Source organism: Betta splendens, chromosome 6, assembly GCF_900634795.4.
Source record: "Betta splendens chromosome 6, fBetSpl5.4, whole genome shotgun sequence".
Taxonomy (NCBI): domain Eukaryota; kingdom Metazoa; phylum Chordata; class Actinopteri; order Anabantiformes; family Osphronemidae; genus Betta; species Betta splendens.
Genome location: NC_040886.2, coordinates 12,771,280 through 12,795,776, shown reverse-complemented (window position 1 = coordinate 12,795,776; position 24,497 = coordinate 12,771,280). Strand labels below are relative to the sequence as shown.

The 24,497-nt window shown below is 41.4% G+C and overlaps 3 protein-coding genes across 6 annotated transcripts; all 3 read right to left on the bottom strand.

Annotated features, from left to right (window-relative positions):
* Nucleotides 1-1,892: 1,892 nt before the first annotated feature.
* On the bottom strand, nt 1,893-6,126 carry morf4l1 (mortality factor 4 like 1). 2 transcript variants are annotated; one of them, XM_029153910.3, is made up of 12 exons: nt 6,033-6,126; nt 5,112-5,158; nt 4,956-5,023; nt 4,776-4,862; nt 4,545-4,622; nt 4,413-4,438; nt 4,228-4,319; nt 4,013-4,114; nt 3,830-3,918; nt 3,561-3,733; nt 2,325-2,409; nt 1,893-2,239 (listed from the first exon to the last, which is right to left on the bottom strand). In XM_029153910.3, the coding sequence occupies exons 5-12, from the start codon at nt 4,598-4,600 to the stop codon at nt 2,155-2,157; spliced, it is 708 nt and encodes a 235-aa protein (XP_029009743.1). In that variant the 5' UTR covers nt 4,601-4,622; nt 4,776-4,862; nt 4,956-5,023; nt 5,112-5,158; nt 6,033-6,126; the 3' UTR covers nt 1,893-2,154. The 2 variants fall into 2 exon arrangements, with proteins under 2 accessions (XP_029009743.1, XP_029009742.1); XM_029153909.3 differs by lacking the exon at nt 6,033-6,126 and adding an exon at nt 5,812-5,996.
* Nucleotides 6,127-7,191: 1,065 nt separating this feature from the next.
* pias1b (protein inhibitor of activated STAT, 1b) lies at nt 7,192-14,468 on the bottom strand. The gene is made up of 14 exons (XM_029153908.3): nt 14,404-14,468; nt 12,548-12,980; nt 12,353-12,437; nt 12,113-12,160; nt 11,440-11,530; nt 11,217-11,351; nt 10,962-11,067; nt 10,779-10,852; nt 10,381-10,541; nt 9,954-10,087; nt 9,692-9,869; nt 9,443-9,582; nt 9,218-9,255; nt 7,192-9,085 (listed from the first exon to the last, which is right to left on the bottom strand). Exons 1-14 carry the CDS (start codon nt 14,446-14,448, stop codon nt 8,762-8,764), a joined length of 1,992 nt encoding a protein of 663 aa, XP_029009741.1. The 5' UTR covers nt 14,449-14,468; the 3' UTR covers nt 7,192-8,761.
* A 1,079-nt stretch (nt 14,469-15,547) lies between these two features.
* On the bottom strand, nt 15,548-24,074 carry skor1b (SKI family transcriptional corepressor 1b). 3 transcript variants are annotated; one of them, XM_029154667.3, is made up of 8 exons: nt 21,703-24,074; nt 19,628-21,351; nt 19,203-19,296; nt 19,010-19,114; nt 18,833-18,892; nt 18,322-18,396; nt 16,480-16,554; nt 15,548-16,128 (listed from the first exon to the last, which is right to left on the bottom strand). In XM_029154667.3, exons 2-8 carry the CDS (start codon nt 21,332-21,334, stop codon nt 16,031-16,033), a joined length of 2,214 nt encoding a protein of 737 aa, XP_029010500.1. In that variant the 5' UTR covers nt 21,335-21,351; nt 21,703-24,074; the 3' UTR covers nt 15,548-16,030. The 3 variants fall into 3 exon arrangements, with proteins under 3 accessions (XP_029010500.1, XP_029010501.1, XP_055365828.1); XM_029154668.3 differs by having other exon boundaries at nt 15,548-16,125; XM_055509853.1 differs by lacking the exon at nt 21,703-24,074 and having other exon boundaries at nt 19,628-21,675.
* Between the last annotated feature and the right edge of the window lie 423 nt (nt 24,075-24,497).

The following is a 24,497-nucleotide window of genomic DNA, read 5'->3' as shown; positions in this document are numbered from 1 at the left end:
CCCCGTTAGATGAAAAAAGGAGCCTGATTAACTTTATTAATTAAAAAAGCAGAGGTCAACAGAGTCAGTGAGTCTGTAAATGTATGAGCACGTCACAGAACCAACACCGCTACACACACACACTACTGGTCTGCTGAGCACAATCCTGCCTTCTAGTGGCTCTGGCTCTGCATTACAGCAAACCTAACGAGAAATATTAACATCTTTCATTCATCTCGAACAACAGGCAGACAATCAGTCATTTTCAGTTCGCACTCACTTCTATCATATTTTTAGCTGCTAATAAACAAACTGAAACAACGCCTGGAAATGTGACCACACATAGATGCCGAGTCTTTCTACAGTCTCTAGAAGCTGACAGACGATCCAGTCATTTTCCAGTAAACATAAGTGAGACATCATTAAAACGGAAGCAGCCTGGTCAGGCCAGGCTGTGTCGTGCATGTGTCTCTCATCTGTGGGCTAACGACAGCACTAAGGCTGCACGTCACCAGCCTCACATTAAAGGCCCCTGGGTGACCCTGCCTGGAAGGTACATTCTAAAGTATTAATCGCAGTAAATGCAGCCAAGAAAGGAGCAGGCAGTGAGGTGTCCCCTTGAATGGTTCTGCAGAGAAGTCCTATGGGCTGTTAAAAGCCATCAGGGTCCTGCAGTGTGGAGAGCTCACTCCAGAAAAAGCAAAACAAAGCATATGGTCCTGGTTATAGCTGTCGGAAATTGGATTAAAGAAAATTCTTCTTGAAACACCCTGGATTGTTCTTGCCATAACAACTGCGAGCAGCTGACATAGACGAAACCACAAATCAGTCTGAAGCTAATATTTAGTTCCTCTTTTTTATGTGAAGTAAGACGCAATAGTGGGAGAGAAGCCGGCTGGAGGGGATTCTGCCCTACACATTTCAGCGCAGGGCGATGAGAGGAGCAAGGCTCTCTGGCCTGGTTTCAAGAGCTTATTATATTTCTTTTCTTAACAAAACACCCTGTCTGCACCACATGCTTTCCATCAGCGGGATGTTATTCCACCACTGGCACCGAGTCCACTTTTTCAAACAGTCAGAGCAGGGAAGTAATATCAACAAGCCAATAGAAGAGGAAAAGGCTCACAGGTGTCAACCTAACCCCACAGCCGGATCACATTCACCAATTTGCTTGAAATTTTTAAGGAGTGGAGTAATAAACGCTTGTAGCCAGAACTACAGCACAAGGCCCAAGTGTTTAAATCAACCCCATATGTCCAATTCATCCCAAGTAAGTCAGATGTTACCTTTAATATTTTTAAAAGATGGAATCCTGGCTGCAGGCACTAGGCCACAATTCTGTGAAATAAAACAGGCTTTACACTACGTGGATGCTTACTAACATCCTCGGTTAACTAAACAGAGCAGATTATGTGGAAGGTTAATCAAACGCGTGTGAATCCCAGCAGAGGGATGATGGAGTGCATGAACACACTGAGAACAGGATAATGAGAAGAACAACAATTAATGCAGAGGTTATAATATGCTAATGCTTAAAGCTTTAATCCACAGGCATTTTGATTCTGCTGTGTTCTCAAGACAGTGGAGTGGACGTCTGAAATGCAGAGCAGCTCCACTGTCCGAAGAAACCAGAACATGTTCATATATTAGGCTCAGACTTAAAAGAGAGCAAACACACAAATGTCTCCTACAGTATAATTACATTAATTGGAAGATAAGCAGACACATTATATTTTTAAAGAGTTACCGTGGGCAAAGAATTGAGCAAAATTATTATTAATATTAATTATACATAAAACAATATACCACAAATGGAGAATGAAACACTTTTATTAGAAAATGATGACAGCCTACAAGACAAATTTAGCCAGCATCTGAACAGGAAACAAAAAATACATGAGCTCTGTTTAGGATTTAAAAAAAAAAAAAAAAGGGAAAAAAAAACAACAACTAAAAAGTGGTACTCAGAGATACCCATACAGAAAGAGTGTATTCAGCAGCTTTCCGCATGAAAGAAAGTCAAACTTTAAACGGGGATTAGTGTGACATCTTGCGCCTATTTTTCCTTTATAAAAATCGATCTCGCACAATCCACTCTCCAAAGGCTTCTTTACCTAACGGATTCTAAAAAAAAAACAAAAAAAACCCCCAAAACAAAACAAACACAAAAACCCCTTAAACTGCCTTGCGGTGGTACTCTGGAGGGGCCACTTCATAGTCACTTGCATTGAAGAGCGATGCAGAGTTCTTTACTAGATACCTGAAACAGATCACAGTTAGCTACATTTCTGCTATTGATGAATCAAGGCAAGCTGCATAAATAGCTTTATGTCTTGAATACTCACTTGAGAAAATCTTGTAGATAACTGAGCAGCAGTGCAAGGCTCTTCTCATCCAGCGGAGTGTACGCCAGCATGGCTCCGATTCTCACTTTACAACCAAAGAAAGAATGTGCTCATAATCACGGTCGTTGTTTTTTATCTACAAGTACTTATTGAAGACAATTTGAGTGTACAAAGCAGCACAGAGCACAGGCCATTATAAAAGATGAAGAAGATGAAAAGGTAGTAAAAAGCTACAGCCCCCCCCATTCTTAATGTCTGTATGCAGTTCCTGTTATTGTTAATAGTACCAGCTTAAAGACTGAATTGTACTACAGTGCAGCAACACTAAATCAAAGTATTCTGATAATTGTTACCGTAATCCAGACTATAAGCCACTTTGAACCCTGCTGCTTTAACAACAGTGTGGCTAAGGATTTTTATGGGCTAAGGAGCTTCATGGCGCCAATACATTTAGTCTCATCACGTCAGACCAATTAAATTACCAAACATGGTCGAGATGTTTACGCTGTGCAGATCCGACTGAAAGCTGTTGAGACTTACGTGCTGCATGTGCCTTACTCATTGCTACGCGGTAGTGCTGAGAATGCTCAGTTGGCGCTTGCTACCGGTGTTACGGTACAGCTCTTTTCTTCTTGAGAGATGCACCTGTATATGATTAACTTGCTGACCGCGTCAGATGGACAGAGCCGACGGAGCAGTTGGCTGGTTGTGTAGACGAAAGAGAATGTGAGGACGTATCACAGAAGTTGCTGAGCTCAACAAAAGCCAAAACAATCGCCATTGAAAAAGAAGTTTAGACGAAAAGGCCGGTCAATTAGGGCACAGGCGACTGTGGCAGCAGCTCCCTCCGCTATAAGGAAAAAGTAAACGAAACAGCGAAAGGGAGACCGAGAAAGTGTGTGATGAAGGCTTTTGTGAGGCCGTTTAATTCTGACACTGAGGATGACGGCTTAAGTAGTTTTAATGCGCAGGAGGCAGTGGTGGATAGCAAACAATGACTTTTGTGATACGTTGCTATACTATTGTTTCTTTTAAACCAGCCATGGACACCTGAGGCGTATAGACAGGTGCAGTCTATACAAGTTAAAACAAATTATTCAAATCTGATGAGTGTGGCCTATATTCAGGTACGCTCAATAGGCTGGAATTTACGGTATATGTACGAAGTTCAAAGTCAGACTGTATGTAAAGTAAAACTGTATAGTCTAAGTACACAGGTTGTGCAGGTGTTCCTACCAAAGAGTCTGAGTAGATGCGGAGCGCCGTAGATCTGAGACATGGAAGTATCTGGGTGGTTGGCCAGGATGTCTGCGTACTGAGGACGCTCAAATTTGTAGAGAAGCTGTGTCCCCAGCATGACGTTGAAATATTCACGAATACCAGCAACCACCTCATTCACCGCAAACTCCCTAAGAAGAAAGAAAACAGGTTACATCTATAATGACACACAAGCAACAGACCTGTTTTAGACTGCACACGTGGTAAGTAGCAGATTTTGTTTTTACTTGCTATCAGAGTTTCCTCTTGATTTTTTATAATTTGCATAATCTTCAAGGACTGCATCAACATTCTTTTTGGCAGGTAGGTGGAAAAGCTGAAAGCAAAAAAGAAAGGTTTAATTCATTAAATGGGAAAAAAACAAAAACAACAAAAACACTAAACAATTTTTGAAGCCACTGGTTAAGGACCTGTTTTTGCCGTGTGATAAGGTCCCAGTCGTCCACAAGCCAGGGTTTCAGCTCCTCTGGGATTTTGACTTTAACTTCAACTCTGTTTATGAAGGTCTCCTCCTAAAAAGGACAAGAAGCTATGAGAGGAAGCTTCTATATATCTGCTATAATATCAGCTGAGTTTTTGAATAATTCAACATACCAAGAACCACAACACATCAGTATTAACTTACACTTTCAACAGTGGGGTCAACACGTGCCCTCTTCTTTCGTGGAGGGTGGGTTGGATCTCCTCCTGAACTTGTGCCTTCTCCTGCTCCAGGAGCTGCTCAAACAAGCGACAATCTTACACTTGCTGAATGGTACAAGAGAGGTTCTGGGATTTATACAGTGTCAATGTATGCACCAATATACTTACTCTTCTGTTTGCTCTTTTTGGTTTTTCTACAAGAGAAAAACAATTTAATAGTGAAAAGTGCCTTTTTAATCAAAATATTTTAAATCTGTTGTTAGGCGACATCAGATTTCGACAAAAGAACTTAGAACTTACACTTCATTTTTCTGCGATGCAGCAGGTATCTTCTTATTTGGTGCAGCACCCCTCATTCTTCCTTCTACATAATGGTCTCTTGATTAATAAGAAAATTGCAGTTATTTAAGAATGTCTACATTATGTGGTATGCAAGTCAAACTTTAAACAGGTTTGTTTCAAATCCCTTGTTTATTTTTGCACTGCTGTAAACACATTTAAACATTATACATTTATGTTGCTCAGACTTACTGATTGGCCCTTTGAAGCTCTTTCTGTTTCTGCAGATTACTGTCCACATACTTAAGTACTCTGCTTTCAGGAACCCATTCGTCCCAGCTGCAAAACAAAATACCAATAAGAAGACAAAGACTTTTTAAAGTTTTGCTATAGAAAACTTAGAGGCTTCATTTGTTTAATGAAGAAACTTACTTCTTATTCCACCCACTGTAATGAATAAAGTATTTGATTTGTTTGTCCTTGATGTTTATCTTAACACACTGCATGGAGAGACATGGTTTATAATTAATATAAACAGACAGTAAAGGACGACACAGCTAGAAACACAGGCTAGTAAGCACAGCCTACCTTAGCTTCGTAGAGTAATGGCCCATGAAAACACAGCACTCTTTCACCTGAAAATAAAAAAAACATCAGCGTTTGAGTAACCAACATACAACACAAAAATTAAAAACAACCTAACTTTAAAAGTAAATGATTATATTTCCTTGAAAGCAAATAAGACTTTACACTATTGACCAAGCAGGTAAATGATTAACTACCACACATTTTGAATATGCTAAAATTCATTACTAAAACAATAAAAAAAGATATCTGCGTGTTGTTGTTCATAAATTAGTAAAGTGCAAACACTACAAAACACACAACACAGTAAAAAACAACAGGAGAAAAACGTTCCACGGGCTCAGCTAACAGTTAGCTCAGAACAGAGGTGGGCGGTGAGATCAACACAAAGCTAACGTCTCATGAATGAAACGCTAGCTGGCTGGTAAAAACATCGACAACAGTCACATCGCACCTACTGCTATTATTAGAGTGGGTTAGGCTACAAATGAATTTTTTTATAAGAGAAAAGTTTGGCAAATTACACTATTATGACCTCTTAGGTGAACATAGCAACGAGAATGAAGGCTAATGACGCTAACTAGCTGCTGGGTGGCGGCGGCGCCCGCTGCGCTCACTAGCTAGCTAACACTGGACCCGTACAGCGGCTACGGCAGCAACCGATGCCGCAAACCCAGCAAATGAGGAACGGGCGGCACGGTACCTTCTTGAAATTTAGGCTTCGGGTCCTGTTTCGGCGCCATTCAAGGATTAAACTATCAAAATATGGGCAAAATCGCTAGCTCCCATTCCAGTCTGAAACGGCGCCGCTTTCTAAAAACGTCATGACAAACGCGCTGACGCATTAACGCTGCGACTCATGTTTCCGTTATGGACGAAGTGACGTTTATTTTAAGAAGCGTTGCATTTCCTCATGTTTCATACCGCTGTGTCGTCGGGAAACTGCAAAATTACTTCACGGAGAAGGGGAGGAGAGTCCAGGCCTTGGAGGAGGTGCAGTTGTCACATGGCCCTCGGTTGGTTCAACAACAAGGACAGCGGGCTGGACGTCCCATCACCTGAAGAACTCACGCGTTCAAAGCAGAGAACAACTCCTGGGACTACAGCTGATTTAATGTATAGAAAGCCTTTCTGACTAATCACAACTGTAGTTAAATATATCTGTAATTTCATTTTGACTAGTCAAATTCGAATTGAAGATATGTATAATTTCATTTTGCCTAGCCAAAATGTCTCATTGACTTGAATGGGAAACTATTTTTGCCTATCTTTAATGACTGCCAGATATTTTATTACCATTTGACTAGTCCTTGAGTCTGTATGTTAAGCACAATCTGCAAAGAGCAATGAAAAACGAACATAAACCACTGGCCAAGAGCGAGTGAAGGAGAATGACACTTCATACTTACTCTGTCAGAGGTAGTGCACGTGCTTTTTAAAATTTAATAAAAACAAAAATTATTTTACATCCATATAATATTGCAATCATTTGGTTTAAAAAGAACGCTGTATACTCATTATTTATATTCTAATAACTTTCTTATTAGTAGTTTTAATAAGTTTTATTTAGAGATGAACTGTCAGGAAAGTGAAAAAGTCCTCTGCATTTAACAATCAAAGGGCCCTTTTATTTTGTATTTTCCCTCGAAAGACCACAATACTTTTTATTGAGTTCACTTACAACATCACTTTTATGAAACACTGACTCAAAGGAAAAAGCAATGAGAGAAAAACACAAGTGTGAATATTGAGATTTAAAGTTTCTACTTTGAATGGCCTTGAGTGCAGAGTTAAGCTGAAATGTAATGAGCATTTTCTTATGTCACTTAAACATATCCATCATCCCATATCTATTCTCAATGCATGCTCCACGTCCTAATGAAGGTAGAACAGTCTGAAATCATCATGGCACTAGTGACATATTTGATTTACAATAATGCACAAACGTAACCTGATTGTGTGGACATTGGTGAGATACTCATACTTCTGTTGAATTGATGCTAATAATGAAGTCAAATATTTCTTTTCCATGAAAAATGCACATGCAGCTGAATCAGGATGGCCCTCACACTCACTGCAATGATGAATTCTCATATCTGTTTAATTTTACAAATATCAAACAGCACAGTGGACCTTGTAGCATTTCAAAATGATCAAAGCCTCTATTGACATCATCTGACAGAGAAAAGGAAAATGTTACAATGCATGTCAAGCAACAATGACATCTTTAAATAGCATTAATTATATAATTACAAAAGAATATCACATACAGTGACCGCAATGCATATCCACGAATCGAACAAATGCTGAAAATATATAAGATAATAAATAAGCCTAACTGTAAGCACAAGAAAAGGGAGGAGAGGCGTTCATAATAACTTTGATGGTTTTAACTTCTGGGCCAAAATGCATGATGTGATACACTGTAAGACTATCACAGTTAAGGGCGGCTGCAAACACACCAAACAGCAAAGTGCTATGCATCCTGTGGCTTCACTGAGGAGCAGCACAGCATCCAAAACAGGTGAACAGGTAGTTTGCAGACATGCAAAGGTAAAAACTACTCTTTAAGTGTTTAATGCAACTGTGAACACGTTACTGCTCCAGACAGCTGTTATGCAAAAAAGCAAGTACTAATTTGCTCATAAATCATAAAGACATGAAATGTCATTAACTTCTTTAAACACAAACACTTCCTACCAACCAAGGAATTACCAGTGGATCAGAAATGAACCTTAGTGGTGGTGTGTTGACACTTCACCATAATTTCTGTGTATTTTAAAAGTAATATACAAACAAACTGCTGTAATTGAAACACGTGATAATTTAACTCCTAAATGTTTAGAACAGAAGGCTGTTTGATGGACCAGAGCCATTATTACATTAAAAAAGCCTTGTGTTACAACATTGATTTGCTCACAATTTATATGTATTCAAATACACTCTAAACTATAAATATGACTTAAGTCTACTGGCAAAAATTAGGAGTAGGGTGCAGTTATGACAACAGAAGGATCTAGCATTCACTTTTGCAATTCTAGTGGCAACAGGTCCTAGAGGCATAGGGAATGCTTCTTTAAAAAGGCATACATCCAACATAATTTACATCATAAATAATTCCTTAAAATATGACCACAGCATGGATATATTGCGTAAAAACCTAGTGATGGCAAAAATGGCCAGATCTTTCTGCTGCCAAAACATTAGTGAGTTAGAAAATAATGAAAGTGTTATACATTTTCCTGTTTTGCTGTGACTCGCCTTTTGTACATCTACCACAATGCCCATTTTCTTTACTATCTAACGATCATGTTTAGATATCACTTCATTAGATTCTGTGCACATTATACTGAAATAATGCCATTGACATGGTGTATTGAAACAAAACTGTAAAAACCAGGTACAAAAGGTACAATATAATCAAAAGGACCACATGAAGAGGTGTGAAAAAGTCTTCAGTATTCACAGAAAAATATCAACTGAAGTAACTCACTGGACAAGAAGCGTCCTAAGTTTATATACATATGATAAGTAAAATTGAAAATAGATTTTCCTCTCTGTACATAGCACTGTATTCTTTCATCTTCCTCTTTCTTATTTACAAAGAACTTCTGTTCTTGAGGTCTCCCTTGTCTTTCAGTTTCTGTGTGGATTTAGTCAAGAGAAATAACGTCAGATATGGAGCCATAAATGGCTGCCGCTGCCGCAGCTTCCACCGAGGACCTTGACAATCCTGAGAGGCTATGGCTGTCCCTGTCTTTGTCACGGTCCCGCAAACTGCTTGACGACACCAAACTACTGGTGCTGCCACTGTTGCTACCTCCATTGGCGACCAGTGCACTGCTCCCTGGAGTGCCTGGCTGCTCCCGCAACATCTGAGAGGAACCATAGGGCAAGAAACGGTTGAGCAGCAGGTCATGCTCATCTGTTGCTGAAGCTGAAGCAGCTGCTGCTGCAGCCATCACCATGTTGTAATGCTATTAGGAAAGAGATAAAATCCCATCAATAAACAATCAGATGTATATCATAGTAAAGTGCTGCCACATGAAACCTTCAACAGGTTTACGAGATGTATTCACAACTTAGAATAGGTGTCTGAGGAAACTCACCTGATTGTCACCTTGGAGGAAAGAGAAGAAATTTAAATCTGCAAAACAAGGAATCCAAATTAGCGCATTTACATCATCATCATGTATCAAACATCAGTGTTTGACACTTCCTTAACTGTAAATGGTGAGAAAGGAGTTAGCGGCAGTCGTAACTACACATAGTCCTTTATTATGTGTGATGATTATATGGTTATTATAATAAGAGGGCCTTCATGGTAGGTTTACCTGGCAGGTCACTAGTTGTGTGGTAGTAGTGGCGATAGTCTTGGATAAGAGGTGGAGGAGGAGGAATGTAGCTGGTCTCCAGAGGGGGCATACTGGGAGCTCTGGCCACAGGTGAAGCCTGGCCAGGTAGGTTCAGGACTCTGAGAGGAAATCCAGAGTGAGTAAGAAGCAAAATAATGAACATGGCAGAAACAAGTACAAAATTAATCTTTTATGGTGCCACTTTCTGGTTGTTGCTCAGACACTAACCCCTTGCTTGAAGGTGGGGAAACAGGTGACAATGAGGGACAGACCCTTTTAGGAGGGGGCTCATCCTCTAGCTCATCCTCTGAGGAGCTATCCAGCGTCAGGTCAATCACATCTACTTTCTTACTGTTGTCATTAGATGTGCCCCGTTTGTGCTCATGTGCTTCTGTTCGAGACAAATCTAGAATAACACAACTAAGTTACACAATATTCACAATTCCCAGTGAAAATTACAATTAAGGAATCAGAAATACATGTTACATACCGCTGTCCACACCATTGTATGAAGCTGACACCTCCTGCACTTCTTTCTTGGACCTCATTGGGGCCCAGCTTCCATCCTCTTTGAATTGGATTTCATCACAGTCAGAGCAGCTATTGAGAATTTCCATGAACAGTCTGTGAAAACATCAATTATAATCATCAATATAAAATGCCTTTAAAAGGAGGTACAGAAATAACTATTATTTTAAATTTATTACATTATAAAATCAACTTGTTTTTTTATTTTATAAAAATCAATACATAATAAAAGGGATGTATTATTGTAAATTCTGACAGGCTGTCAGACCAAAAACACATCAAAATGTATTAAAGTCACAGAATAATGAAACTTGGGGGGCTATGAGATAACCCCCCCCCCCCTTTCCCAAAACAAACATGCTGGAGTTATGAAGTAGTGTCTTGCTTACCCGTCTATAATGAGATGTTCATATGGGGCTTTCTTGTCACAGACTGGACATACCCAGGTTGGTTTCTTCTCATTCATTTGGATATAAAGTGTAGCATCAAAGCACTGAAGGTGCGAGCATGTCATCGATCTGCATGGAATTGTGAGCCTCATCTTCCCCAGCTTTAAAATGATTCAAAAAGTATGTTAAAAATAAAGGTTTCTTCTCGGTATGGCAGAAATTATGGAGATCATTAAATCTTCATAGTTTACACCATTAACTACAAAATCTTCAAATTTCTTAAATAATCATAATGGTATGTTACTGATCGATCTACTAGAATAACTAATGTATTGGTTCCATGTAGTCTGCAGGTTTACTACTATGAGATTAAAAAGATGAGTAGAGTGTTTATTTACAGGACATAGGAGAGAGACTCGTAGACTTGTGGTGGCGATCTCACTCTCTGGATCAGCCGTCAGTTTTTCTTTGACTGTGATTAAGGACAACCAAAAAACAAGATTTAAAAAAAATCCCAAATAGACTAATTAATATATTATATATGAATATATTTACTATTATTTAAGTATCATTAAACTTACTCAGAGCTCTTGAGTGGTCCGGGTTTCTAATTCCTTTGGCCCGTAGTCTTTGTAATAAAACTGCAGATGACTGCTGTCTTACCAAATAAACAGCCATAGAAAAACTCTAACAAATGAAGATAAAAAATAATGTGTAAAAGGAATTTTGGAGGCGTTAAATATTCTCATCAAGAGTGAGCAAAAAAAGTTCAAACTTGTTATGATTCTTGATTCATAAAACTGTATTAATATGCCTATGTTAACAGACAATCTTACCCTCCCAATTTCTGAAGTCCACGACACCACAATTGTATTCGGAATTGTGGTAGAAAGTCGGACAAGAGAGGTTATATTAATGGGGCGACTGGGCCGCTTTGGCTCAACTCCATTTTTGGTGGGAGGCAGATATCCCTGCAGACAAACATCAGATCTCAGTCACATTGAATCTCAGAACTGGAAATACTCACATGATAGAATAGCAATAAACTATCTGACTCACCGGGAGATTACAGGGTTTTCCATTCACCTTCACACACAGATTAGGAGGGAAATGATCCTCCTGAGGACAACTTGTCTCTGATAAACAAAATCTAAAGAAAATATGAAAACAATTGAAGATAAGTGCTGAACTTAAATGTTGTGATACCTAATTTCAAAAGCAATTTGTTTCTGTTAGGTTTTCTTAACAAAGAAGTAAATATTCTTCCTCAAGCAATGATGCCAACAAAAGGCGTCTTGTGTTACATGAGGTTTTATGTGTGAAAAAGGATGCACTTAATAATACTAAAAATTGAAACCCACAGTGGGAAAATGTAACTCTGGCAGCCTACTGCTCCCCCATAGAGGATGGGTTGGATGCATAGTGCGATGCGGGCAGGACCCCGTGTACACATGTATATAGTATTTTAGTCGTCTCACCAGCGATTAGGTCATGGTTTTTACAGAAAGTTTTTTTTTATTCTATAGAAACCAAAACTAAACCACGAGAAATGTTGTAGAATGTTAGGATATGTTTTAGTGATGAATAAATTGTGAAATGAAAGTGAAATGAATAGAACTACAGATGGCAAGAATGACTCATCAAGACAGGCTAAACACAGAAACTACAGCTGGCATGACATAAAGTGTTCACAATAAAAAAACTTTCAATCTTCATAACAAAATAAACATACCTTAATTGGACTTGAACAGCAAAGTCACATTTGGTCCCAGATATGTCCCTGAAGAATTAAAAGCAATGTTAGGTATGCTTAATTAGGGATAGATTAACATTGTAGTTGTTTACCTCTGGCGGTAGAGAATATGTTGTCTAAATCACACAGCTTTCAGTGCTTTCATGGCATTATGTCTTGCTCATTCTATTAGATTTAATAGCTGAATAGAGAGCACATGCCAAAGAGCTTTTCACTTACATGGAACTGCTTATCTGTTGAACTTGCTGTGGTGTTAAAGCAAAGGCATAACATGCTTCCTGGAACCGTTGACTGTTGTCTGAGGCTTCAAAACATTAAACACATAACAGTTAGTCAGTGTTGAAATAATAGAAATTATGTGGTTACAGTTATGTGGTCGTAATTTTGTTGTTTTGCTGAGCATGATAAACTCACCTAGGCTAGTTGGCTTAATGAGCTCATCCAGCACATCATAGAATGGCAATCTCTGCAGCTTGACATCAGGGTGTACAGGATGGAGGGCAGTAGGAAGGTGGGGCAGACTCAATTCATGTTTAGGCCCAAGTAAGGACACAGGCAGCAGAGGTGATGGAGAACTGTGGCTGTCAAATCCCAGCTGGGCGAGGCCAGCGGGCAGGCTGGAGGCTGAATGAACACCGGGCAGAGCTAGGTCTACTGGTGAAACCATTTTGGTTGGAAAGCGACGTCTGTAGAGTTCTTTGATCTTCATCTGCACTGCAGGACTGCAACCAGCCTTGAGTAGGTGGAGAGCTTTGGTCAAAAGTTCGTGTTTGCGACCATGCTTATTCCGCCCTGCATACCCCAACAACACCTGGAGCTCCGAAACTCGAAGGCTCATTACCATTTGCTGGTGAAAAACGAAGGAAAATGGGCTATTATAACTCTAGAAAACATATAGATTATTTATCCTAACCTTCTTCTCGTTCAGATTTCAGAAGTTGCCAGCTGCATTAGTAATAAGGTCTGTCTGGTTCCTCCCTAGTCCTGTGAAAGCCTGGCAATCTGTCTAGGATGTATCCTGCCTCTTGCCCAGTGATGAATAGAATAGGTTCTGACAACCTAACGAGCACAAGCAGCTTGAACAATAGCTGGTTACTTCTTAAAATCAGCAGAGAACGCATATTTGTTAGATCTTCAATCAATTTCTTCTGAAGGGAAAATACGGAGAATTTGGTCAATAATGTGGTGATTTTATGGTAAGAATATCAGGGACAGATTCATTCAGATCAGTACTTTTAACCATCGTTTCTAGTGACGTATGAGCTAGTAGGAAACTGCAGAAGCATCTTGCAACATAACGGTCCCAGTTGTTCTCAGACGCCAGAACCGTTATATAAACATAACCTGTTGATTAAAACAGGGTTGGGCATACCATCACGTTAGCCGAAAATTTGCACACAATTAACACATAAAGGGTAAAACGTAAGATAAAAGCAGTTTACAGTATGAATCAAGTGTTTACTACAACGTAATAGTACAGCTCATGTATTTGCGAGTAGCATAGGAGATTGAGCTATGTAGACATCCATTTAGAAATGGTACAGATGAAAGGTTCATCATTATTAGTGTGGATGTTTCCTGCTACATAAATTCTTTGTACTAAACATTCTAGGTAAATAAGACAGGGCGAGACGAAAAGAATTTGCGACCTAGCATAAATAGCTAAAACGAGCTAAGTGACGTTCGCTTTATCTGATTTAAAACATTGCCGTTTACTTGTTTTAAATTGTTTAAGCAATAACCTCCGGCCTAGGTCACATTCTAGCTAACCATACAGAGAATGTCCACCATATTGCCATGACAAGCATCCCATCCTATAGGAAATGATGCTAACGTCAATGAAGGCTAAACTGCGCTTGTCTTCCAGGTAATAGACAGAGCCCGTTTTTTAACAGACATTGCTGTCCGCCCGGCAAAATACTAATGATGTCAAGCTGTTAACGCCACAGTATTGTTGTGTTCACAATGCTTACAGAGCTACGAATTTCAATTTTTATTTAGGGTTTGAAATCTTGTCTTTTACGCGGATGAACCGTACTGGAGACAGCCAAACGAAGCGTCGGCAACAATAACAAAGCTAATGCTAGCAAGCTAGCAAGCCTGCTATGACTTAGTCTGGCATCCTCTGCTTTCATGTTTTTTTATTATATACGTTGATAACAATATTATTTGGGTCTCTGTACTTAAGTAAATGCGGTGCCACACTTTGGAAATCAACATTCACAATGTGATAGGGCTATTTGAGAAACTAATTTAGGGGCTCACTTTACCTTGAGTTCCGCACTCTCCGCCATCTTGTTACATTGTGTGCGCATGCGTATCCGCCATCCTCCAGGGAGTCAATTCAAAAGTGTGTGTCGCTTCTTGAAAACAGACGACAGAGGGCGATGTAGCAACACGCAACACACGAAGAGAGAAACGCAGTCCACGTGTAAAACGGGTTTAATTTGAAATATATATATTTATATAAAAATCACACTTGTAAAATGGTAATATGTAATATATGACCTGGACAATTTGAACAGAAAGTCGCCAACTAATATAGATTGTAAGTAAAGGACTGTAAGACACTAGTCTTAACTAGTTGTAATTCTTATTTTACATATGATAATGATAAGGTGTTAATAATAAATGTATTGCTGAACTAGTGGTGGCTAACATTTGTAGTTTTTGTGAAACCAGCAATATCAAATAAATTAAATAAAATTATACAAAATTATAAATTAATTATAGCCAAACTCACTGAAAAAGAAAAACGAATAGATACACGTTTATAGATACACGATCGTGTAGATGTCACGAATGATCTCGTCTTAATTAGTTTGACGACCCCTCTTAACACCCCTTTGACTTATAGGTTGGCAGCCACTAGACTACTGAATAATTTAGAACAAGCGTCACCTTGCCTATAGGTAGAACATTGACACATTGGTAGTGACATTCTATATATTTATTGGACTTCTGCACAACAAGCTACTTTCCGTTAAATGTGTTGCTGAATGTAGGTTTCATTTTGTAATTGACGTATTCTATCATTTGGTATAAGTAAATAATCTAAATGAACTGTTAATCGGTCAGTGGACAGAAAATATTGGCATACAGTATATGAATGACAAAGGTTTACTAGTTTTACAGCAGTAAGTTGAATTTTATTTTTTTTATTACTCTATGGATGAGACTTCTTTTTCTTTGTGGTAACCAAAACAGCCACAAAACTAAAAATCTCTAAATTTAGTAATCCAACACATAGTCCACTCATAAATTCTAATCATTTGCTTTTCATGTACCAAACCATAGTGTGAAACTGTATTCATGCATCAGATTCTATGCAATCTTGCGAATAAACAATTGATAGAAACAACATTGGAAGAAACAATGCCTGCTGAGGCTGCTGAAGCCAAGAATCCACATGTCTTTCAATAAAACGATTTAATCATTAGCAATGAAAACAAATTTACATGAATTAAAAGCTACTTTTCAGATGATGCCGCCTATAAGGTCGTGGATATCGCCCAATTAAACCTATTGACAAATATTTATATTATAAGCCTATTTCAACACAAAGGCCTTTTTTATTTATATTTCCAATCAGACGGTTAAAGTGCATAACTTCCAGCTATTGGCCTGCAAAAAACCCAAACATTTACAATACTGTGAGGATAAGGATCGATGAACTGGCTATAAAGCTGCTACTGTTAACAAAGAAGAAACAAAAAACAACCTATAACTAAGATACATATTCTCATTGCACTTTGCCACAAATAATAAATATCATCAATGGTTTCATTTCAGGAAAACAAATGTCAACATAGTTACATAAATGCTGAAAGACACAATTTAAAATATTACAAGTAATTACAAGTTAGTCGGCGAGGAGCCGTGGACGTGGGTCCAGATTCAGGGTGGGAGCAGAGGCGACTTGAACGAGCAGGATCCGGCGCAGTGGCGAGGTGTCAGCATCTTACAGGAGAAATGGTGTAAAGCGTCGTGAGCTTCTAAGAAGAACGACAGAAAACCATCAACTGTGTTCGTGCACGTGAGTGTCAAATGTTCCAGCAAAAAGCATATAGTTTTTTAATAAGACAATATTAAATTGACTGAAGCCGCGGTTCAATTTGAAGCGTTTCCCTCATGAGTGCATGTGATTCAAGTGATTCCACTTTTGCTACTGAATGAGTAAGTGGCCTATAGATAGAGCAGATAACCCCCACAGGTCTCGCATACAGTGCGCACTTTGCGCACACTGACATCAGTCACATCGGTAAATATGCTTCAGTAAATCTGTGAATCCACAGCAGGGGCTGAAGGCGCTGCGGTCTCCGCTGCCTCTGCTTTATTTCTCTCACCTCGGACAATGTGCAGTTGCTGAACCATCTCCTCCCGGTAGGAAAGCTCCCTCTTCATTTGATCCTGAAAATTATCTGAGGGACACGCGAGAGACCTCTGTTACAACACAGCTCAACACAGCTAATGTCATTCAGTCAATGACGTGACTTCAGCTACTGACTTCGCCAGAAAATCTAATCTGGAATTTGAAATGCTTCTAAACTTTGACATATGTAATGAAAATGTAAGTCGACGTGGTGCCGGATAAATAAAGTGTCGAATGAGTTTAATTGGATGGAGTTATTATTTTTGGTCAGGCCGCGGTTTAATCTGCCTCTAGGGGGCGCTGTTCTCTAGACAAAGCGACAAACACGGTGTAGATTTTATGATTAAACCACAAATCTCCTAACGGTGGAAAGCTATATGTAAGTATAGTAGAGATTTTTTTAGTTTATATTTTATCCTTAATTTTATTATTTAGGTTTAGGTTTAGGTACACTTGTAACATTAAGCAATGAGCAATGAATAATTACATGGTGTACGTGAAAACGCAAATCCCCTTAACATTTAAAATGAACAGTTTAAGAACCTAAATTACCTTTGATAGGATTCATTCATTCATATATTATATTCCCTGATTAAACAAACAAAATACTGTTTACATTAAATGCAAACTCCTAAACCTCAACAAGATTATTGAGCACTCCTTCAAACACATCATTGGAGTATGATGTTAGCTTTGTCCTAGTGATGGTACGTAAATATTCAAAATAATAAATTATTTTCTATATGTATTCCATTTCTTACTAAATTAGAAATACTTACTAAATTAAATTTGTAAGACATACTTCTCACTTTAACAAAAGCAAAAGCAAAACACAAACAAGGTTAATCAAAACATAATAGTTATTTAAATATTTTAGGTGGTAAATATTCAAGAGCCTTGAATTTATCTAAAAATGTATATTTAGCTCCAAACCATTTTCAAGCATCTGTCTCAGTTGCATTTTTTCAGTCAGTGTAATATTTACAGACCTTTTTACTGCTGTTTTAAAACACTTTGACCAGTTTAAAGCAACACACCTGTCTTCCTTGTATTGTCAGAATCTAAATCAACTATTAACTAAATCAAAACCAAGTGAGAGGAATTGAGTCTGAGAATTTTTTTATAGTGTGAGGAGAAGGGACGGTTTGTATTCTCAGTAAAAACACCACAATTGTAAGTGATGCTTTGCATGAGAAGAGCTCTGTGAAGACAGGAGCGTCTTTTGGATATCAAGGTCTGTAGAGCAACGTGAAGTTAAAGTGACGTTTATTAAATGCCACATGAATCCAGCTAATGGAAATATGTGCATTACATGTTTTCCTAATATATTGGCATTTAAACAGTTTATTGTCAATTCTGATTTATTTAACCTAATTAAAGGTGACGTTTTACGTCACAAAGCTGTGCTATAATTATACCCTTCCCTCTGCCTTCACATTATTTCTGTACATGTTAACCATGTTAATCTGAGTCATTTATGGTCACTATATCAGTGCTTCTCCAAAGTCAACATTCACTATATCAAACTATTTCCTAGCATCTAAAATCACAGTCCTCCCAAATATGTGTTCCAAGAGGTGTTCTAAAGCACCTCTTACAAGGGAGCACGTCCCTGAACCACTTAGCGTCTTTGAAAGACTGCTGCCCTTTAAAGTAGTTCTGGGTTTGATTGTGACATGGTAGACAGCGTGTTATGGTCTGAATCACACTAAAGCCAGAAGATGAACATTTACCGCCCAGCAGAAAGACTTGTGAGTCAGCGACTGTGATAAAAGCCAAAACAGTGGAAAAAGCACTCTGGCAGAATTCTTCTTACCTTTCAAGTTCTGAAATTCACGTTCCAGCTTTTTCCTCAGCTCAACTTGCTCTAACAGCTGCTTCTGGAGTTCCTCTACAAGGAGACAAAAATAGAGGAGGCTTAAGCAGGAAAGGTGTCTGCTTTTGTACCAGCTTCCTTCTAGGACAGTTTTCTATTTTTAATGACAGCGATGAACCTTATCATCATTTACTCTGACAATTCAGAGCAGGTCTTCCTGGGCCTGCAGTAAAATAGCCCCTTATGGCATTTTAGCACAAATCTCACAGAATCAGATTCAATCCAAAACCACATAAGACATTTTCTCATTTCCTTTAAATTGTGTTAGAAGGTAAAAACCTGAGAGACCTCGATGTTATAATTACAGTTTGATATTATTGGTGATGTATAAAACAGCATGTACATTGCATTAATTTACTTCTACTACAAATAATTTAAAAAAAAATACTACAATATTAAGAACACTGAAAAAGGATGGTGTGTGTGATGTGTGTGACAGAGGTTTTAATACCTTTTGCCAGAGTTTCTACGTCTCCTTGTGACGGCAGAGCTCTGCCCGGCGCCTCCTCGCCTGAATACACAGAAAATATACTTCTTTAGTTTCTCATTTTTTATTCTATTCTCAAATAAAGGCCCCCCTCTGCTACTTAATACAAAGCTCAGTGTCGCCGCTCTCTCTATAACTCACCATCGTCCGCCTCTCGCTGGCTCTCCTCACTGCTTTGTTCATTAAAAGATTTCGTTTCGATCTCCTCCACAGTGGAAGACGGCTCTTCTTTACTCGGACTCTCGTCTTAGGAGAAAATAAATAGACGTAAATGTCCTGTCTTTTCCGTTTTCTACATCTGGGATGTTTAACAAGAGCAGAAGAGACGTCTAACCATTCGCTGCAAGTGCTCCAGTTTGGTAATTCGCAGGTCTGAAGTGATACGGACTGCTCCTTTGTTGCAGATCGCTCCTCTCCGGTGTGTAAACCTAAGGAAGAAAGAATCACCACTCCTTTGAGCTCAATATTATAGGGATTTTGTTTAATAATCACAACGATTTAAAGCACACACTATAATTCATAATCAAAAATATACACCTAGTTGAAGTCTTAATATTTTTATTTAAGGGAACTGTTTCTGATTTCTGTTTCTAAGTGCGTGGACATGCTGTTCGTTGCTGCTGTTTACACATTGGACACACACAGATTTGTCAGCTTAAAAATAAACACAGTCCAAGAGAGACGAGCCCGTTCGCAGAACGCGTCAGTAAACTATCACAGCTGTGAGACTCTCCCGTTTCTCGGCTACAAGTCACTCACTTCGGTGAAAGACGCGGCTACGTGGGAAAACTGCTTGCTCTGCAGCTCTCGCTCCGACGCCAGGGCCACGTGCCGGCTCATTTTGGGGGAGTCCACAGCTCTGTCCTCCGCGCCCTTGGAGTCTGAACGGTTCGGTGACACGTTGTGGGGCGGCCCGGGAGAAGTTCGAGGACACATCGAGGACAGAGGCCGGGAGTCCTCCTCCTCCTCCTCCTCCTCCTCCGGCGTTTTGTTCGTCTCCACGTCCACGTCCGGCTCGCCCTCGCTGTCCACGCAGGGCGACACGGACCGGTAGCTCGAGCTCTCGCTCAAAAAGTCGGGCGATAAATACCCGGTGCGACTCCCGTTGAAGGCGCCCCGGTTGCCGTACAGCTTGGCGATGCAGTCGGCGTCTTTGATGACGGGCCTGAAGGCGGACACGTAGCTGATCTTCCGGGGCGCCAGCGTCATCCCGTCCAGCGGCCTCGCCTCGCCCCCGGACTTGTCGTCGTCGTTGGAGCACCGGTCGATCTCGACGACGCTGTCTTTGGACGTGTTGGTGCTCCGGTCGCTGTGCTCGGACGCGTCCGCGTCGGCCTGCCTGGGGGCGCACAGCAGCTCCTGCGGCGGCTTGTGCGGGGCCTGCGGGTACGGGGGCATGGGCAGCGCGCCGGCCGCGGGCCAGAACATGGGGAAGGAGTGGTAGGCGCTGTCCTTGGTACCGGGCCACAGCACGCCCGGGAGGCCCGCTTTGCTCTGCTCCCCCATCAGACCGTCGTCCTTCTTCTGGCACAGGCCGAACGCCGGGAAGCCGTACGGGTGCGGGAAGAGCGGCGGCGGGATCTTCTGCAGCATCCCGAAGCCTTTGCTCGGCACCGGGATGACGGGGTAGCTGCGCGCGCTCGCCACGCCGTCACGGCCGTCCTCGCAGCCGAGCCGCTTCGCAGGTATCTCAGGTGAGCCGCCGGGGCGGCTGGGCCCTTGCGGTTTCAGAGGCGAGCTGGAGCCGGAGCCGCTGCCGGGCAGGGTCCTCTTTCGGCTGCCACCGTTGAACATGGCCTTCACGTCTTCCCACGCGTGTAAAATATCGGTCTGGCCGTTTTTATCTGTTAATTTGAGATGCCGCCTCCAGGAGTTAAAATTCGCCGCGTCGGGCTGCGTGTACTTGGACTCCGGTGTGCGATGCGAGTGAAATATGAATTTATTGGGGGAGAAATACATGTTGCAATAGGAGCACTTGATGCACTTCGCCCTGGAGCTGTTGTATCTCGCCGGGATGAAGCTGCCCCGACTCCCCCAGGCGCACTCGTGGGACACGTCGAAGGCAAAATTCTCTGGAAGTTTGGGGGGAGCGTGGACCCCTAGAAATGATTTACACAGTCTCTCGGCCTCGCGCTTCGTGATCATCCCGCAGCGCCTGGAGGAGATCGGCATGGCGCCGGCTCTCCGCAGGATCTCCAGCTGGACGGGGGTGCACTGGACGCAGGTGATGCCCAACGCCACGCGCCGGTTGTGTATCTCGTTGTAGCTGTAATTCTTCAACAGTGTGTTAGATATTTGTGCAAGGCAGAGTCTCTCCTGGCCATCTATCACCAACGACACAATGGGTATTCCGTACAGCACCGTCTCTCCGACCTGGTTGGGCTTCAGGTTGGTGCTCGGGTATGAAAGTTCTTGTTTGGAGCCTGGCGAGGAGCTGGAGTCTCGTCCCGCAGGTATGGGGTCCATCCTTGGAGGCCTGGAGGCTGCGGAGATGACGGTCGACGTGAGCACGTGAGTTTCAGCAAGGTGTTAACAGTCGAAATTAGTTTTATACGAGGCGTTTCAGTTTGACTCTCACTTGGGAAACAAGGAAATGAAAGAACCGCATTACAGACACGGCCGGCCCATGGATTTATTTCCTTCCGGGCAACTTCGATCTATTTTTCTTTCACAACACATTTACATTTTGCTGCAACGAACAGCTCTATAATAAAAAGTCACCAAAGCGCAGCAAATTATTTCTACGTTAACTTAAACGCTGAGGCTAAATCATGCTCCGGGATCAGACGCGGCGTCTCCCTTTAACGCTGCGGAGGTCAGTTAGTGAAACTCACCTTTCAAGCTCGCGCGGCTCCCTCCGTCCTGAATGAGAAAGCTGTGATGAAGTGAATGTCGCCGCGATAAGAAGTCTGTGTTGGAGGATGTAAAGATGTTTGCTCTGGGAGTAGGATTCAGTTGTCCGTGCAGCACCGCCTCCCTCCTGCTCTGCGCCCTCCTCTCTCTCTCCCTCTCTCTCTCCCTCTCTCTCCCTGTCTCGCGCTCTCTCTCTCTGCTCCGCTCGGGGTGCGCGCGGACGGTTGTGTTGCGCCAGCAGTAGCACAAGCAGCGACGTCCAGCCCCAGCCACGACACTGACAACAATCAAGTGACGGCAAAACTTGTGGAAAGGCACTCCCACTCCCACGGGCAGCCTGCTTTAACTAAGGATTCATGAGTTTTTGGTCTCATGTCAGCGTGGATAAGATGCAACTACAACAGAGCTCAGATGATTTAAATAAAACCCAAATAATAAATGTAGGCCCGTAGGCTTTAAGTTTAAATACATACATTTTTTTAAAAGGACAAAAAAATCCACATTATTTTTTCATTATTTTGTAGACTATTGTGTCGACCATAAGGCATTTAATTAATTCCTTTTCACCTTCTTGTTAAAAAAAAGAGATGTTATTGACGTGATGCGGGAGGAGGCTGCTCTGGGATTTGGCATCGCGCTACAAACAGCAGGGACCCAGCGGCGCATTGTTGTGCGCGTGGAGTCAGGGCCCGCGGATGAATGCGGCGCGCAGGCCTGCATCATGTGCTGGGTTCCCACGGATTCACCGTTTACAAGCTACACGTCGCCTACACGCGTGTCGACAATAAGCAGCTGCTCCAAAGGTCACTCGCTCTGATCCGCGCGTCGTTTTTTCTCCCCTCCACGCTGAAAGAGAAAGGCCAGACACGGGCTGAGCACGGACAACATAAGTAGCAAACACTTAACTTAAAAAAAAAAAATCAATGAAGTTTCAATTAATCATTTTCACGTGACACATGCAAGGTACTGATGTGATATTGACGCGTTTTTGTTGGATCTGTGGCTCCAGACGGTAAAAGCTGCGCAACAGCAAGAGAAAAATGTCCACGCTTTTTTATTTACAATGTAGAAAAAAACGCACAACAACAATAAAAATAATATTAATAAAAATATAATAACAGCCATCAAATTCAAACAAACAGTCTACACTTAGTGATTACTGAACAGTTATGGTTTGTCAAACCTCGTCTTCCATCAATGCAAACCTCTAATTTACAAGTCAAGGTTTCTAAAAGACAAATGGAAAGTTTAATTGACAGTTTGGACATCAAATAAAGTTAAATGAATTCAGATTGGAGCGAGGCTTTAAAAACCCCATCCACATTACGTCTTCCTATGGAATCTTAGTAAATGTGAAATTCACTGGCTCGTTTGTGTTTAACCAATCAGTCCGAACCAAACAGAGATCAGAGAATAAGAAATGTGCCCAAAGAGCGGGTGAGGTCATCATCAGGCTCCTGCTCCTTCTACCTTTCTGTGCAGAGGAGAGCAGCTCATTTAAAAGTGTGTCTGCATTAATCACAGTGCTGCATCAAAGTATGATAATCACCTGAACACTCTATTAAAATAAAAGTGCCAGCCCAGGGGAAATCTTACCTTACTCTTTAATTGTTTTGAGGCTTTGATAGGCTTTTTAATCTAAGATTAATTTATGCATTCTTAAATAACTCTACATATGATTAATAAGCTTGAAAATTAAAAGGAGACTGAAGCAATTATAACAAGTGGTTGGTCATCACCTCATTAGTTGGGATTAGAAAGATGCAGTGTGTGAGTGTGTGCCAGTGTATGTTTGCCTGATTGGGTATCACAGATATTAACACGAGGGTACGAGCAGGTAGATGTGGAGCACTGGTGATTATCAGGGGAAAAAACACAGCCGGCTAATTATTGTGGATATTTCTAATAACTAGCTGTTTCAGTAGAGTTTGTACCCATGGTAACTGTGGTTATAAAGGGGATGTGCTGCTCTTGTATCAGTGGAGGCGGCTGCATGATCACATCATAGGAATGTATTACAAACTTGATGGAACTTGTCAGTCGTGAGGACACAGACCTGAATCGGGATCAATTTAGGCCGCGTTGACCGCAGTGTTGATCCTGTGCTGAAAGGACAAGAGAGAAGCTCAGCTGTTTGAGAGACCACCGCAGAGACGCAGTGAGAACAGTAAGTCGCTAAATGGCTGCAAATGTGTAAACAAGACGTCGCTCCTCTCCTCCTCAGATGTTTATTTGTCTCCTAAAAGCCCACCCCTGGGTCCTGACCCTCACATCCTCCGCCGCTAAACGGAACATTTCTTCTCGCAGGAGGAGGTATTGCAATATGTGCGCGTGAGGGAGAGTGTGAGTAAAAGGAGGGGGGAGGAGGGGGGGGGGGGAGTCGGGGGGAGTTCATCACGGCATCAAATGAGGCTGAGCGCAGGGACCCTTTTGTCATAGACAGGGACTCATCTGCCAATGGTGAGCTGTGAGGTCCTGAGGGAAAGGACGAACAAAGGTGCTAAAAGGCTGCGTGACAATGAGGGTGCTCCGAGGAGAGTCTTCAAGTGTGGGACACAGGCTGCATGGGACAAGCTGTGCCAATCACTCCGCAATTACTTTTTTGTGCAATCCAGAGGCCTTGTGGGGGCATTCATTGATGGACGCGAAGGCACGAGCCACAGCCACAGCGAGCGCCCAGGTCGCCGTGGCTTCTTAAGAAGAGGGAACCCAAAGCTGATTACGAGGAAAAAGCCTCTCCAGTAAAATCACCTGCAGAGCAGGTGATTTTACTGGA